The following is a 17,368-nucleotide window of genomic DNA, read 5'->3' as shown; positions in this document are numbered from 1 at the left end:
TGAGGAGGGCAGTTCAGACTGTAGTTGGGTGGGGAGAGATGAGGAGGGCAGTTCAGACTGTAGTTGGGTGCGGAGAGATGAGGAGGGCAGTTCACACTGGCCAAACATAAGTGAAACACTTGCGGGGCTCAGAGAAGGCAGAGATCAAGTGTGATTGGCAGAGATAACTGGGAGGCTTTCTAGAACAGACAGGACTTAGCACTTGAAACAGGGCAAACCCAGCCAGACCAAGGGGAGGAGGCCAGAATTCTAGGTGGGAGGAGGTATTTTGTCAGGGTCCAGGAGTGAGGCTGTCTGCTTCATATATATGGAAAGATTAGATGAGGATTCATTCATTCATTCTTCCTTCAATCCAACACGGCAAGCTCTGTGCTGGTTTCGGGGACAGAGTGACATACAAGCCAGGTGAGGTCCGTGCATTTGGGGCAGGCTTCGGACTTCTGGTGCCATCCTGCAACAACTCCTGTGTTCTCCTGGATGCCTGAGGTTCCACCTCAGCCTCCCTGCTGCCTCCTGTCTTAGAACAGGTTTGGGTGGCCACCTAACGGCCTTAAAGACACTGCAGGGGTGAGTGTGGTGTCTCTGTGTGTTACATGGAGGACACGGGCCTGCTCAGGCCTCTGTGTGAGCAGCCATTCACAAAGCAGGGCGGAGGAGAAAGGAGCTACCACAGATCACAGGCATTTCCCTCTGTGTCAGAGGCTCTACTCATTTAATTGTCTCACAGGCCCGAAGTAGGCATTATGTCATCTGTATTATGGGAAATAGAGTTTAGACTCAGGGAGGGTAAGTAACTTGCCTCAGGGCTGTGCTGTGCAGCCAGTAAGGGGTGGAGCTGGACTCAGGTCTGCCTGATTCCAAGTCTCTCTCCTTTTCCCTCTACGCACCCGCCCCCTCCTCCCTGTCTTTACCCTTGTCCCCCCCACCCCCCATATCTCTCCAAAGCCTTGACAGCTTGGGACAGGCACTTGGGCAATACGGGAAGCCATTTTGGCTACTAGACTGAGAAGTGAAGGGCTACAAGCTGGGTTTGAGGGAGGTTTCTTTTTGTCAGCATGGGTAGGAACAATGCTAGAGTGATTGAGGTCAGGAGATTGCTGCGATAACCCAGGAGCTAAACTAAATGGGAATGATTGCAGACACTTTCTCATTTTCCCATGGAGTTGCAGGTTGACAGCCATGCAATCTAAATCACCAACCTATATGTGCAAGAAACCCAGAAGACCATGCCCATGCATTTAGCATATGCTTTACCACTGTAATTCAAACACCCGGACCATAGGTGAGGGGTATAGTAGTTTTTGGAAGCAATTCAGCAAAGACTTCACTAGGCACCTCCTGTGTGCTGGTTTCTGTACTGGACGCTGGGGGTGAATCAACGAAAAGCCAGGTGGGCAGTGCTGCTGGGGTGGTGCCCCTGGAGTTGTTTAGTGCAAATCCTGAGTGGACATGTGCAGTGTCCTCATGGAATTGTATAGTCTAGCAGGGAAGACAAATATTAAACAATGAATTGAGTTAAAATTGACATCATTAATAGTAGTAGTGTTGTTGTCTTTGCTGAAAGAAGACAGAAAAGATGAGGGAGGAAGGGGATTAGAATCTCTCTCTTGCCCATCATCAGAAACACTGTCCTAGGTAGCTCAGGCTGCTATGACAAGATAACCGTAGACTGGGTGGCTTAAACAGTAGACATTTATTCTTCATAATTCTGGAGGCCGGGGCATCTGAGATCAGGGTGACAGCATGGTCTGGTTCTGGTGAAGGCTGAGGGTTTTCATCCTGGCTTGCAAGAAGGCTGTTGTCAGGCAGTGTCCAAACATGGTGGTGATGGGGGGAGGGAAGAGAGAGAGGGAGAGAGAGAGATTTCTCTTAAAATGGTACTAACCCCTTCAGGAGGGCTCTGACTGAATCACCTTTCAGAGGTTCCATCACCAAATACCATCACACTGAGGGTGGGGGCTGCAACACAGGAATTTGGGGGGGGACATAATTTAGTCGCTAGGAAACACTAATCTTGGCTTTATTTGTGGCCACCTTTAGGGAGGGTGTCGCTAGGAGGAAAATGAAACAGTCCCCCCATATTACCCAGTATTGCCCCGTTCTTGCTAGTGATAAAACTCTACATTGTGGGAAATGGCTTCCCGTGTCACATTAGAGTTAAACATGTTTAAATGCAAACAGGAGGAAGGTAGCCTGTTGTGAGTAGATGAGTTTGAATGTGTTTGTGGGCGGTGTGGAAGTATGGGAAGCCGAGTGAGATAGCAGAGAATCCAGGTGCCCACAGAGAAAAGAGGGGCCATGGCGGGGGGGGGGGGGGGGGGGGGGAGGGAGGAGGGGAAAGAATCCTGCCACAGGCCAGGGCTTGTGTTTATCTCTGGTTATGTCTGTTCTTGTGCACAAAAAGCTGTGATGGGCCAAGGTCCCTTTTTACAGTCAAAGGGGACTTGTGGCCATGCAGTGGGAATGGAGAAAAGGTGACAACTCCCTAAGAAACGAAAGAATTCAGTGCCAGGCGGAATGAAGGACCAAGGATAGCTTGCCAGGGAGATAGAGCAGTGTCCCTCAGGGCTCCCCACCCTCAACCCTGGGAGAATAAAGACTCTGGGAGAGAGAGTAGGCCCCGGCAGGTGATGGGGAATTAGCCTTTGGACAGGTATTTGAGGAAAGGCACACACTTGTCCTTGGGTCAGAACACAGGACCAGAGGGACAATGAAAGTGAGGGGCCCCAGGTGTGTGGTTTGGAGGGCCGGGCTTGGGAGTCAGCCCAGGGATGGAAGAACAACAGGCCAGGTCTTGAGAGAGAGAGAGAGAGAGAGAGAGAGAGGTGACAGTGTGAGGAAGAAGAGGAGCAGGAGTCTTGAAGGGGTGTGTGTGTGTGTGTGTGTGTGTGTGTGTGTGTGTGTTATGGGTTCTGAAAATCACAGTGAGAGTGTAGTTGGCATTCATTTTAGAGAAGTCTCATTTTTCCACCGTGGACCCTCTTTGTCCCTGGGAATCCATTTCTCCACAGATATGCTCAAGGAGAGTCCCTGGAGCATTCTCAGAGCTAGGATGGCGTCTTTCATTCCAGGTGGGATCCCAAAGGGATCTCACCCCCGACAGAGCCCCAGATCCGGGCAGCCAGCACCAGTCCGGGCTGCGGGGGTTCCTCCGGCAGAAAGCCCAGCAATTTGTTCACCTTGCCTTTCCCACTTCTGATTGCAGCCTTGAGTAGCCTGAAGTCAGCTGCTGATGAGAACATCATTCTACTCTGCCTTACGCCAGCCCAAGACATCTATCATCCCGTGGAAAGGGCAGCCCTCTTGGTTTGGTGCAGACGGGCTGTGGCTGGGGCTTGGCTGTGCCTGACCCAGCCTGGGGCACGCTGGTCACCTCTCCAGGAAACGAGTCATTCACTGCCAGCCTTTCCTTGCTTCCTCTGCCCCTTGCCACTTAAATGCAAATGTCACCCCTGGGATCCTTTCACTGTGGGGTATTTTTTAAAGAAATAGCATTTTGAAAAGGACATTTGTCCCCTCTCCTGTTTAAATTGCTTTCCACAGGTTAGGAAGACCTGGGATTATTTTCTTCTAGAGAGCAGAGCAAGTCTTGTGAAGATTTTGGCTAATTGACTTTTGGAGAAGAGCTGCTTGAATTTATCAAGGAGGTTCAAGTTTCTTTTTCTCCTCCCATATCTTGCAAAAGGCTTTACATTTTGTTTCCAAATCTCTGCCAACGCCTGGTCTGTTTAAAAGTGAATTCCCTGGAGACGATGGCAGAGAGGGTGTTGGATGTCACATTTTTGCAGCTTCAGTCTTTAATACAGTTGTTCCAGTCCCCAGAAAGTCTTTTCTGTTTACATAAGGGAGGTATTATTCACACAAAGATTACATTTAAGAATACACCCCCAGCATGCCTGTTACTAATAACATTGCATGTTATGAAAGTGGAAAGTATTTAAGATGAAATTAATTTTTGCTCAGTGCACCACTTTGTTTGACGTTCTCGTTCCATTCCGCAGGGCACGGACTTGGCCAAGCTCACTTTTCATTTTCAGCAAGTTCACTTTCTTATGCCTCTCTTTTGGATTGAAGCTGTTGGAAGTGAGTTGCAAGCATATCAGAAAAAGTCTAATTTGAGAGCTACTGTAGATTTCTTTTGTATTGGCTTCCAGAATTTGTTTTGCAAATGGACACCCTCTTCTTCCCAGTCGATGAGTTTTAGTGTACACTTTTCTTTTATTAGTGAGTTATCTTTTAGCAGAATTTCTGGGGTTGGAGTAGTTAACATCTTTTTTGGCAGCCTGTCCAAAGATCGTGGGAAAAGTGAACTGTTTCTCACATGGGACACCTCTCTGTTATGTGTTCTTGTCAGTTCTCATCAGTGTGGCGTGGCTGGTCACTGTTTAGTGGAGGGGAGCAGGAGCATCCAGGACACCCTTGCCAGGCAGTGTCATCCTGCCTGGACTGAGCTGCCTGTGAAAGTTCTGTTAGAAGCAGGATACCAGCTAAGGGTGGAGGGAGCAAAAGGGAAAAAGGACTCATGGACATGGACAACAGAGGGGTGATTTGGGGGGACAGTGGCTTTGTAAGGGGACTAAATGGTAATGGAAAAAAATACAATTAAAAAAATTCTGTTACGCTGAGCAGCATTGCTTTAGCAGGAGACGTTTAAACTGGTGGGACACAGATGCGAACACTTTGTAGGAAATGGTTCTTTATTTTTGATCAATCTCATGATCCTTGTTACCAACCTTGATTACATCAGCATATGTGCTGTTCCGTTTTATAGCATTTTAATGGGCTTTCAACCCCCTCCCCAATTCAGTTCCAGCTGTGTGACTATTATAATTTGATTACAGTTTGGTTTGCAACTGCTAGGACACTTTCTGAGCATATTATTTCTTCTTTGTGAGAGTAAAGCTATTCAGAGGTGAAAAAGAAGCAAAGGGCTTAAAAAAATAACAAAAGGAGGGACTTGTAAGTAAGTAATTTTCAAAAGATGCTCAGAGGCTGGGGTGATTGTATCCTTCCAGAATGAGAAATTTGCTGAAACTCTTTGGTAGCCTCTGACCCACAGACTTTTTATTAAAAAGTATAGACAAATTCATTATAAATTTGCTTTCCTTGTTCTTCTAAATATTTTGGTTAAGAAATATAGTATTTTTAACTTAGTAACTTCCCCTCCTTGATTTTGGCTTTTCAAATCTACACAGAACCAAAACAAAGGGACATTCATAATGTCGCTTCAAAATGAGCTACTTGATTCTCCCTTTGGCCCCGCAGTCCTGGGGCTCTTCCCTTCCTGTCTTTTCCTCCTCTTCTCCACAAAGAGGCTCAAGTTTACCTGGCAATGGTCATGGTATTACATTTGTGTTTCTTTAGCCATTTATTAACCTGCCTAATTTTCATTGGTTAGGTATTTGATCGCATGGATTATTTTACATTAAAAATTTTTACTCTTTATTAATTTCATAGGCAAATGCATATTATTGCTATAATTTAAAAAATTAAAAATGTTTATTTTTTAAAGATTTTGTTTATTTATTTTTAGAGAGAAGGGAAGGGAGGGAAAAGAGAGAGAAAAGAGTGTGAGAGAGAAACATCAGTGGGTTGCCTCTCATGCATGCACCCACACCTGGACCCAACCTGCAACCCAGGCATGTGCCCTGACTGGGAGTTGAACCAGTGACCCTTCAGTTTTCAGGATAGTGCCCAACCAATTGAGTGATAGCGGTCAGGGCTAAAACAAATTTTAAATTACAGTTGACATTAAATATTATTATTATTATTTTTTAAAGATTTTATTTATATTTTATTTTTAGGGAGGGAAGGGGGGGAGAGAGAGAGAGGGAGAGAGAAACATCAATGTGCGGCTGCTGGGGGTTATGGCCTGCAACCCAGGCATGTACCCTGGCTGGGAATCGAACCTGGGACACTTTGGTTCCCAGCCCGCGCTCAATCCACTGAGCTACGCCAGCCAGGGCTGACATTAAATATTATTGTATATTAGTTTCAGGTGTATGCTTTACCTTTGATCAGTTTTCATCAACGTTACCATGTTTTTCAGACTATAAGATGCCTCCCGTCCCCCGAATAATGGTTGTTAATGCTGCTGTTGAGTTCTGTTTACATTGGTGAAATATTATTTATGTTATTAAATATTTTACCACACTTTTGCTTCAAAATTTTTTTCCCATTTTCCTCTAAAACCTAGGTGTGTCTTATGGTTGGAAAGGTACGGTATATTTTAGACTTTTGAAAGGGATGCCATCTTAAAATGAGTAGCATCACCACAGGTGCAAGGATACCAAAGATTCAGGAATATTCAATTTACTGTGCTTAATTAGTTATTAGATCACCACTCCAGAACACCCGGAAAGGTCTTCCTAAGTTTTGAACTGAATTAATTTGAATTAGAAATCCAACTATTATTTTAAATGATGCTTTTATTTTCCATCAGAGAGTTATTTTTCTTACAGTGTGCAGTTTTAAAAGACTGGTGTATGCTCCTCTCCACCCCCCCCCCCCCCCCCCCCCCCATAGATCTCCTTTTATAGATGTTTCCTCTGTCCTTCCAGTCTTTTATTTGGAGTGTTTCTCTTCTATTGTAATGGAAATCTGCACATCTATGCTGGTGATTTGGATTCATTCTGGACTGCCCCTGCTGGCAAATACGGAGAACAGTCGTCTAATAGGGGATGTTAATCAGGGCTCTCTAGACGCCGGATGACCCCTACACACCCTGTAGAAGGTTGTTTTAGAGCTACCTCTAGTGTGAAGTGGAACCTCTTGCTCTCTACAACTGGAACTTTTACTGGTGATTTTGTTGCCCCTAAACAAATTGCAACCAAACTTGGTTCATTTGGGAACAACAGAAGGACCGGCAATTCCTAACGGCGAACCGCGCGCTAGTCCAGAGGAACACTGGAGAGGGGAACGTTTACAGACTTGGGTGGGGCTGTTATTAAAAAGAGTCCATTGGTGGAAACTGAACTTCGGAAGCCTCGTGATTCTTTATTAACTGGGTTGTGGCAGCCTCCCATTGGCTGAGCCGTCACCGGCGGCGAGGAAGAATCTGCCCTCGGCGGAGGTAGTTAGGTCCTGTCACTTCCTGTGGCAGTAAAGCGGCACTGCTTCCTGCCGGAGCCAGAGCTGTGCGCCGAGGTCTCGGGCTCGGGCTCGTGAGTTCTCGTCTTTGGGCAACCGACTCCATTTTCAATGAGGTCTCTGTTTATTAATTTTCAGTTTATTTTCCGGGCCTTAGGTCCTTCGTAAAAGTGGTTTCTGAGTTTCCTGGTGGGTTCGGTACAGGAGATAGAACCTGGTGGAGTCCTGACACCAGGTTGGATTCTGCCCGTTGGTCAGGCTCTTGGTGCTCATTAGTCTTCATAACTGCAGATCTTCCCAGGGAGGTGGGCGCGTGGTATCCACTGGGTGTGTGTCGGTCTTCCCTGACCTCATTGCTCCTCTCTCTGTCTCCTGGCAGGCTCGGGGACCAATTCTACAAGGAAGCCATTGAGCACTGCCGGAGTTATAACTCGCGGCTGTGCGCGGAGCGCAGTGTGCGGCTCCCCTTCTTGGATTCGCAAACTGGGGTGGCCCAGAACAACTGCTACATATGGATGGAGAAGAGGCATCGAGGCCCAGGTGAGCCACGCCACCCCCTGGGATGTGCACATACTTGGGTGCCGGGCTTGGCGGGGGGGGAGGACCATAGCTGTTCCAGAAATTTACGCAGTACTGGTGGGGTGTGGGCAAATTGTACAGCGGCCCGTAATCCTTCAGAGAAACTCAATGACTTTTATAGCTGTTGACTGGTGAGGGGCCTTGAAGCCACATTGACAGGGGCGAAGGATGTTTAGCTCCAAAAAGAGAAGACTAAGGACAGTCATCTTAATCTTTTACATGCGCCTGTTAGTGTGCCTTAGTTATAAATCTGAAATCTGCAATCAGATCTAGGTCTGAGGCTTAGCTGTGTCATCAGACCTCTCTCCCTGCGCTTCCTCTTTCCTGAAATGGGGGTAATAGGAGTGCCTACCTAAGAATTTCGTCAGGATTAAATGCAGATAGTCACTAAGAAAGCCCCTAAGGGTTTAGCGCGTGATACTGTGTTCTCCAAATGCTCTACACTAGTTTTGTAGGCTTCAGAGAACAGAAGAAAGCCCAGTGGATGGAGGTTTGGGAGGCCACTGTAGGAATGCGGTTTTCTGGCTCTCTTTGGGTATATTTTAAAAACTTTTATTATGGTAAATTTCAAACCCATGCAAAAGCAGAGAGAATAGTAAAATGAATCTCCATGTATTTACCACCCAGCCTCAACAATGACCAATTTATGGCCAATCCTGTTACATTTACACTCACCTTCCACTTCCCTCTCTGACTTCAGGTTATTTTGAAGCAAGTGAAATCTTTTTTTTTTTTTTTGTTCTGTAAATTTTTCAGTATGTATCTGTAAATGGTAGAGACTTAAAAATCAAACCCAAAATAATTATCAAAGCTCCAAGTTAACAGTAAAACTTGAATACCATCAAATATTTGGTAAACATTTTGTTTTTAAGGTTTTACTTATTTATTTATTTAGACAGGGAAAGGGAGGGAAAGATCAGTGTGTGGTTGCCTCTCATGCGCCCCCTGCTGGGGGCCTGGCCTACAACCTAGGCATGTGCCCTGACTAGGAATTGAACCAGTGACCCTTTGGTTCACAGGCTGGACCTCAATCCACTGAGCCACACCTGCCAGGACTATGTATTTATTTTTAGAGAGAGGGGAAGGGAAGACAAAAGACAGGGAAACATTGATGTGCAAAAGATACATCAGTCTGTTGTCTTGCACCCCCCCAGCTGGGGACTGGGCCCACAACCCAGACATGTGCTCTGACTGGAAATCAAACCAGTGACCCTTTGGTTCACAGGCTGGCACTCACTCAATCCACCACACCAGCCAGGGCAACATTTCTTTTCCCCTGTAGTTTGTCAGGATCCAAATAGGATCCCTTCATTGCAACTGACTTAATGTAATATGTGTGTGTCTCTCTCTCTTTTAATGTTGGTGGCAAGTTTCTTTAGTAATTATGTGTTGCTCTAATTAATGTTACAGATGGTTTACATTATTTTAAAAAATATATTTATTTATTTTTAGAGAGAGAAGGGAAGGGAAGGAGAAAGAGGGAGAGAAATATCTGTGTGTGGTTGCCTTTTGCATGCCTGCTCTTGGGGATCTGGCCTGCAACCCAGGGATATGCCCTGACTGGGAATTGAACTAGTAACCCTTTAGTTCGCAGCCTGCGCTCATTCCACTGAGCTATGCCAGCCAGGGCTCGCTTGCTCTCTCTTTTTGAAGAGTTTATTGATTTATTTCTAGAGAGAAGGAAAGGGAGGGAGAAAGATAGGGAGAGAAACATCAATGTGTTGTTGCCTCTCACACACCACCTACTGGGGACCTGACCCACAACCCAGGCATGTGCCCTGACTGGGAATTGAACATGTGACCTTTTGGTTTGCTGGCTGGCTTTCAATTCACTGAGCCACACTAACCAGGGTAAAATAAATTTTTTAAATATAAATACTGCTTTAGCTTTAGTTTATAAAGTTTCATAGGGTGTTTTCATTTTCATTCAATTCACTTATTTTCTGATTTTCCTTTTGATTTCTTCTTCTACTCATGGATTATTTAGAAGTGCATTACTGAGTTTCCAAACTTTTGGTGGGTTTTCAAAGATATGCTTGTTATTTATTTCTAATTTAACTTCATATAGCCAGAGTCTATACTTTGTATGACTTGAATCCTTTTAAATATACTAAGGCTTGTTTTATGGTCCAGAATATGGTCTGTCTTGGATAAATATTTTCTTTGGTCTGGAAAAGTCTGAATTTTCGTGTTGTTGATATTTTCTGTAAATATCAGCTAAATCAAGTTTGTTGTTAATGTTCCTGAAATCTAAATCATTACTGATTTTTTGTCCATTTGTTCTATGAATTATCAAGAGAGTGTTGAAAGTTTTGACTATAATTGTGAGTTTGTCTATTTTTCCTTACAATTCCATTAGTTTTTGCTTCATATATTTTGAACCTTTGGTTAGGTGCATAAATATTTGGGATTGTTATGTCCTCTTGTAACTGAGCAAAGTGTGGTCTGCCCCTGTGTCACCTTGATATAAAACCGAACAATTAGTGTTGAAGGAAACAGGGTTTTATTGACAGGATTCCATTCTTGGGGGTGGTAGCCGGGGGCACTCCTGCTCAGAGCCCTGTTCTCCCATGAGACCCAGCGCTTCCCTTGCTCCCCACCAGGCTATAAAAAAAAAACATGTCCCAAAGTTCCCCATATCCTTGTCTGTTCTTAAGTCAGATGTACAAACAGATCTCCATCCCCTCTGTAATGTGCACTTGTGGTTTTCAGAGTTCCTATCTTCTTGTAGCAGCTCTCTCCTTCAGGATCTGGGGCATGTTTGTCCTCAGTGTCCACATAGTAGTCCAGGACAGGATGTGCCATGTTACGCTGGGGTCCAGGGAAGCACGCGTCCCAAGAGAGGGTGGCCTCTCCATATGTCCTTCAGAGAAGCAGGAGTCAGCATTCCAGGCATACCTCACGAATTCGTGCTTGGTTTGGCAGCTCCCTGCACAGCTCCCTGCACAGCTCCATCAACTCTCTCCTCGCACCTTTTCCTCAACCCACGTGGCTGCCTTCCTCACCACCCCCAGGCAGCATGGCTGAATCCTGACCCTGGGCCAGCAGGGCTTCTACCGTACACATGGCCCTCTTGGCGGACTCTCGCAGAGCTCATGGCTGAAATTCTCCCTCTACTTCACTAGAGACCTGCACACCCGCTTCCTAACTGTGTCAGACCACATGGCAGAATCCCTCTACTTCATGGCTCCTTCTTCTTGGCTGCCTGTCTGCTCTCTCTCAGCCTGCTGACCCAGAGCTTCCTACATATCCTCATATCGGGCCCTTGCTCCAATGTGCCACTTTTGCTACTTCATCCATATCTTTTACCTTTTGCCTGCCATCTTTAGTCAGGGCAAGAGTACTCCTTGACATAGGAGCCTCCGCCTCCTCCCTGCCTGTCCTGGCCTTCTCCCTGCCACTGCCCTGAATCTCATGTAGAGCTTTTACCTGCAACAGCAGCACAGGTGATAACATGCTATCAATTGCTATTGTTACGAAAAGTATGTTAACCACCTGTCATCCCCTTCCATCTTCCCCCAACCATGGGCTGTGGGAATCGTGTTCTGGGACCCCTGATTTATACCCCTGTTTCACTCTTGATAGGTTAATGTCTTTATTATTATTTAATGACCTTATTTCTACTAATATTCTTTATTCTGAAATCAACTTTCTCTGATATGAATACAGCCGTATTAGTTTCTTTTTAAAATAAGTGTCGACATGGTGTATCGTTTTCCATTCTTTTAATATATTTGTTTCTTTATGCCAAGAGATTTTTATTTTTATTTTTTTATTATTTTTTTAAGATTTTATTTATTTATTTTTAGAGAGGGAAGGGAGGGAGATAGATAGAGAGAGAAACATCAATGTGCGGTTGCTGGGGGTTATGGCCTGCAACCCAGGCATGTACCCTGGCTGGGAATCGAACCTGGGACACTTTGGTTCCCAGCCTGCGCTCAATCCACTGAGCTATGCCAGCCAGGGTAGATTTTATTTTTTATAAGCAGTATATGGTATCTTGATTTTTTAATGTAATGCAATCTGCTTTGTATCCTTTTTCCATTTTTTAAATATTTATTTTTAGAGAGGGAAAGGGAGGTAGGAAGAGAGAGAGAAACGTCAGTGTGTGGGAGAAACTTCAGTTGGTTGCCTCTCACATGTGGGACCACAACCGAGGCATGTGCCCTTACTGGGAATCGAATTGGTGACCTTTTGCTTCATGGGGTGATATCCAACCAAGTGAGCCACACTGGTCAGCACATTTTTTAATGTTAATATAGTTTTACTTTATAGTCATATAAAATATTTTCATGGTTCTAAAATCAAATCTGTAAAGCATAGTACACTCAGAGAAAGTATCTCCTTTTATCCTGTTTCTTTGCTATTTCCATAAGCAACTTTCTCTTTTTTTGTCACTAGTATTTTGTGTTCTCTTTGTGACTTTTTTTTTTAGTTTTTGGTTTATCTTTACATTAAAAACTGCAAACCTACATTTATGTATGTATATATTGATATATATATATGTTTATCCCCGTTTCTTAAGAGATAATAGCACATTATGCGCACTGTCTTCTGCTTTGCTGTTTTCACTTAACAATATATTCCATTGCAGTGCACACTTCCCTCCCCCCCTGCCCTCTTGCTCTTTTTCTCTGTTTCTCAACAGCTTCATAATAGTCCATTGTGTGGATATACTATTGTTTATTCAATCAGGCCCTTATAGATTGATGTTGGATTGTTTCCAGTCTTTTTCTAGTATCGGAAAAAGTACAATGAACATATAACCATACAAACTGGGGTTGTCCAGTTGTTGCCTTCAATCTACATGACTCAACAATTAGTGCTGAAGGAAACAGTTTTAGAAAAAAATATTTTATTTATTTATTTTTAGAGAGAGGGGAAGGGAAGAAGAAAGAGGGAGAGAAACATCAATGTGTGGTTGCCTCTCATGCACCCCCTGTGGGGGGCATGGCTTGGCTTGCAACCTGGGCATGTGCCCTGACTGGGAATCGACTGACGACCCTTTGATTCACAGGCCAGTGCTCAATCCACTGAGCCACACCAGCCAGGGCGTGAAGGAAACAGTGTTCATTAACAGGGTTCAAACCTTGGGGGGCTGAGAGCACTCCTGCTCAGAACCCTCCTCTCCCATGAGACCCAGAACTTCCTTTGCTCCCCAAAAGGCTGTAAGCCAAAACTGTGTCCAGAAGTTCCCCACATCCTTATCTGTCCATCAGCCGGACACCCAAACACATCCCCTCTGGAATGTGAATCTGTGGGTTTCCCAGTCACCACCCTCTTCCAGCAGCTCTCCCCCTCAGGGTCTGGGGTGCGCTGTCCTCATCACCTGTGTAGCAGTTCAGGAAGCCATGTGCCGTGTTACACTGGATCACGGTGTCTCAGAGACTGGAGTGCAGGGAGGCATGTGCCTACCCATGTGGGGTCTGAGTCCCTAGTGGGCCCACATATCTTAGTCCCACGAGCACTTCCATCTGTGTGGGGAGCAGGGCCAGAAGCCCAGAACATCCAAATGCCAACAGTCTAGAGGGAGAGAGCTTAAGCCTAGCTCTAAAGTCCTGTACCAAAAGTTCCCAGACCAAGAGAGGGACTTCTTTGTGCGTCCTTCAGAGAGGCAGCAGTCTGCAGCTTAGAGGTCAGCTCCAAGCATCTCTCACGTGTCTGTGCTTGGCCTGGTGGGTCCCCAAAGCTCAGCCAGCTCTGCTGCTGTGTTCTCCAGGCAGACAGACCTCGTGGCTCTGCCCTGTGACCTCCAGCCTGCCCTAATTGAAATGCTGGGTTGGGAACTTCCCATGCGACCTCATATCTAGCCCTTCCTGTGGTGTGTTAGTGTCCGGCATTTTTGTCAGTTCTCCATTGTCTTTGACTGTCTTTTGGCAGCCATCTTTAGTCAGGGCAAGAGTTCCCAGTGACACATAGGAAGCACAGTCATCCAGGGAGGACATCTTCCCCCTCTGGCTTTGTTATGACTCACTGCAGGTTCTCACATTCAAGGACACAATTTGCCCTAGGCAGCAGCCCTCTTCCCTTCCGTAATGCAAGGCTGTTAACTTGCCTTTGTTGTGCAGTGTGTCTTAATTGCTCTACCTTCAGCTCTGTAGGCACCTCTCTTGCCCACTTCCGGCCTCCCCAATCCTGCCTGAGGGCAGGAGTGTGGGAATGTTTCCCTATTAATGGGACCAATGCTCTGTACTCTGGTACAAACATACATTTTTGTGTTTGTGCGTGTGGATCTGTGATATAGATTCCTAGGAATGAAATAGCTAGATCAGACGGCAAATACATACGGTTTTACTAGATAGGCCAAATTCTCCTTACTAGGGTTGTGCCATTTTGCATTCTTACCAATGGTGGGTGAGATTGGTAGGCATACTCCTAACAGAAGAATATTTTAAGACTGCAGTAAAATGTTTCATGGAAGGGTGAAAACCAGAATTTTTGAAACAGGCTGGGGTAGAGGCTATTGTCTGGGATATTGGAGAGGCAATTTTTATATCGGGGTAAGCATCAGCCCCAATGACTTTTAAGGTCCTTCCTCACATTCTATTCTTTTTTTTTTTAAGATTTGATTTTATTTCTAGAGAAAGGAGAAAGGAGGGAGAGAGGCAGAGAGACATCAGTGTATGGTTGCCTCTCGCATGTTCCCAACCAGGGACCTGGTCCTCAACCCAGGCATGTACCCTGACTAGGAACTGAACCAGTGACCGGTGCTCAATCCACAGAGCCACTCCAGCTAGAGCCATAATCCTATTATTATTAAAAAATTCTCTCAATGAATTTAGAAAGTATGGCCTGGTGGTTTATGTGATTCTTTACACATTTTATGTACCTTACTACAGTGCTTTTACATCACCAGGATGCATTTCTCCATGAGCAGTTTTAGTTGGTGGTGTGGTAGGAAAGGGAACACAAATTCCACAAGAAGTGGTTTGGTGGGTGGGCTGGGTGTTCCTTTCCTGACAGCTCTGGTTTGAGGAGCTATGCGTAGTGTTGGTAGGACTCTGGGTTTCAAGCCTGCTGCGTGTGAACCAGCAGTGGGATGGCACAGTGGGGAGTTAGATGCGATGGTGGAGAGGTTTTGAGTATGGACTGTGGACTAGTCTGCTGTTATAAGCTCTATGGCCCTGAGCCTGTTACTTAATCACTGTTTGCCTTACTGTCCTCATTCTTTAAATGTCTTATGATGTTGTCATGATGAGATAGCAGTGAGTGGGGTGCCAGCCTATGACAGAGGAAGAGCTCAACAAATGTTAGCTATTGTTAACTGTGTCAGCTTTGAGTGTGTTGGGACCAGTGAGGGGCTTGGGGACCCCTGGGCCAGAAGAGAGGCAGGTAGCATTTTGGACTTGAGGTCTACCGTGCCAGGGCAGCCTTGGCACACAGGACACTGGACACTGAGTCTTAGAGAAGAGCTCATGGAGAAGGCTGGGATGTGCAGCAGGAAGGGGATTTTTGTTGAGCAGATAGACAGCCACACTGGGTGCTGTGGTGTGGTGACAAGTGCCCAGGACTCTACACTTTCAAGGAGGAGAAGGCACCACTGGCCTGAGATGGTTCCAGAGTATTTCACTGAAAAAGTCCAGGAAGTCAGTGCAGCTTTTAAAAAGCCAAGAGCAGGGAGGGTGTAGAACACCAGGAAATGACACGGGTATGAGCTTGTGAAATATCTTTCCCACTTCTCAAGCCCCGCTTAGGGGCTTGTTACTCATCCCTTCCAGCTCTGAAAAGTTGGTCCACGTTGGCATTTTTAACCATAAACATTAATGGAACATCTATTATGTGCTGGGCCCTGGGAATGTAGATATGAGTGAGATTTGATCTAGTGGGGATTTTTCAAACTGCAGCTGGTGGATCTCTGATGTTGTTCAGCAGGTTTGGGCTGGGGCCAGGCGTCTGCCCTTCTCCACAACTACTGACGCAGTTCCGATGCCCAGTCTCGGTGAAGACCTCCTGGGCCATGAGCTTGTGTCGCCACTGTCTCTGTCCGCTGGCTCCCATTTCCCTCCGTTCCTCGTCCTCTCAGTTGGCTCTGCTCATAGCTGGGTGATTTGGTTGGGTTGGATGGTTCGGATGCAGATGACTCCTGTCCACTTTTGGGACAAAAGGTGAACAAATTGGCATATGTTATAGGAAGGTAGATTTTGCTTCAGAAGAAGGGCAGAACAAAATTCGATCATAATAAGAATTGGCCAACAGTAGAAAGTCTGTCCCATGGAGTAAGGAGTTTTCCCTCGAGCGGAGGGTTCAGTGGCAGCTGTGGGTTCTCGGAGATGCTGCAGGGAGAGCCCTTCCCTGGGTGGGCTAGAACTGCCACTGCTCGGCTGTGGTTGTGGGAAGAGGAAGTTATTCCGGTCATCTTTTCAAATTTCCATATCATTCTTCTTCCCCTCTTTATCCCGTATCATCTTCTGGATTCTTAATAGCTCCTGCCGTGTCTCTCAGAAATGCTTGTAACGCTGTGTCTACCTGCTGAACTTGGGAAATGCAGGTAGCAAGCAATTGGTCTGTAGTTTGCTGATCATACAGGCATCAGTTCTCTCATGCCGAATTTTTTTTATGGAACCAGTCCCTCAATCCCACCCCCGTCCCTAGCAAGTGTGTGAGTACCTGTGTGGGAGAAATGCCTGTGCTTGCACACGAGTGTGTGTGTTGTAACTGGAGTCATACCTTAAAGTAACAGAAGCAGTTCTGCTTAGCTGGGGTATGTGAATGGAGGGATAGCTGTGACCGTGGTTCCCAGGGAGGACTGATCTGCCCTCTAGTCTCCCTCCTCCCTTTCCCCTCCTTCATATACCCCCAACCCCAGGTTCATTCCTTCAGCTTAACTTCCCCCACTGCAGCTGTGACTTCCCCTTCCTTCATCTACCATACACATGGGCTTTAAGTTATGTGCCTCCTGTTCTACTGAGATAAACAACATAGTTCTCATGGGGCTCTGCTCATCCCTGTACAAGCGGAACTCCAGGGCTGAATGCATTGGCCCTATAAAGGCACCCTGGTGTCTGTCAGCTAGAGAGGAAGGCAAGGAAGGGAAACAGGAGCCCTCAGAGAGTTCTTGGGCTATTTTCTTGTTGAGATGAGATGGAGTCAAAGGAGACCTCACAGTGAGGCTCATTTCCATTCTCGTGGCTAAAGAAGCAAAGAGCAGCAGGGAGATGCAAGTGGGGGCCTTGTCATGTCACGTGGTCACCGGGTCCAGACTCCCCTAAGTCAGCTGACTCATAATAATTACCGACTGACTTTTGTACAAGGCTTCATGATCATAAAGAGCTTCTAGAATGTAAGCGAATCCCCACGACAATCCTTATAAGGTAGGTGTTACTAACATCCTTATCTTACAGGTGAGGAGACAGTCTCAGGAAAGTGATGTTTCTCAAGGTGATAGGGGATGGTGGTATGAGGGAGGACTCATGTGCTCTTCCTCTGCACCGTGGAGCTTCTGTAATCCATCTGGGAAAGTGAAAGAATGAAATGAAAACTGTCCCCTCTTTTCAGACTACTTACTGAAATGGACTGTCCCAGAAGGGTGGGCCTGTCGCTACAGGCGGAGTGGCCGGGGCTGCCTTGCTGCTGCTGACCGAACAGTGCAGTGACCACACTCTCAAGGAGGGCACAGGACCTGGAAAAACGTTGACAGATTTGACCTCATGTCGCTTAGACCTTTTGAGAGTACTGGTCTGGACCATTTCTGTGTCACTCA

At 46.0% G+C, this 17,368-nt stretch overlaps 1 protein-coding gene across 1 annotated transcript in view; it reads left to right on the top strand.

The window, feature by feature from the left end:
• Window positions 1-17,368, top strand: part of DPF3 (double PHD fingers 3) — a 193,550-nt gene that overhangs the window by 94,291 nt on the left and 81,891 nt on the right. Inside the window, exon 2 of the mRNA XM_028506546.2 lies at window positions 7,469-7,629. Coding sequence (XP_028362347.1) covers window positions 7,469-7,629 — 161 coding nt within the window. The remainder of the gene's footprint in view (window positions 1-7,468; window positions 7,630-17,368) is intronic.

This window comes from Phyllostomus discolor, chromosome 1, assembly GCF_004126475.2.
Source record: "Phyllostomus discolor isolate MPI-MPIP mPhyDis1 chromosome 1, mPhyDis1.pri.v3, whole genome shotgun sequence".
NCBI classification, from domain to species: domain Eukaryota; kingdom Metazoa; phylum Chordata; class Mammalia; order Chiroptera; family Phyllostomidae; genus Phyllostomus; species Phyllostomus discolor.
The sequence above is the reverse complement of the archived record's forward strand: the minus strand, read 5'-3'. Positions and strand labels throughout refer to the sequence as shown.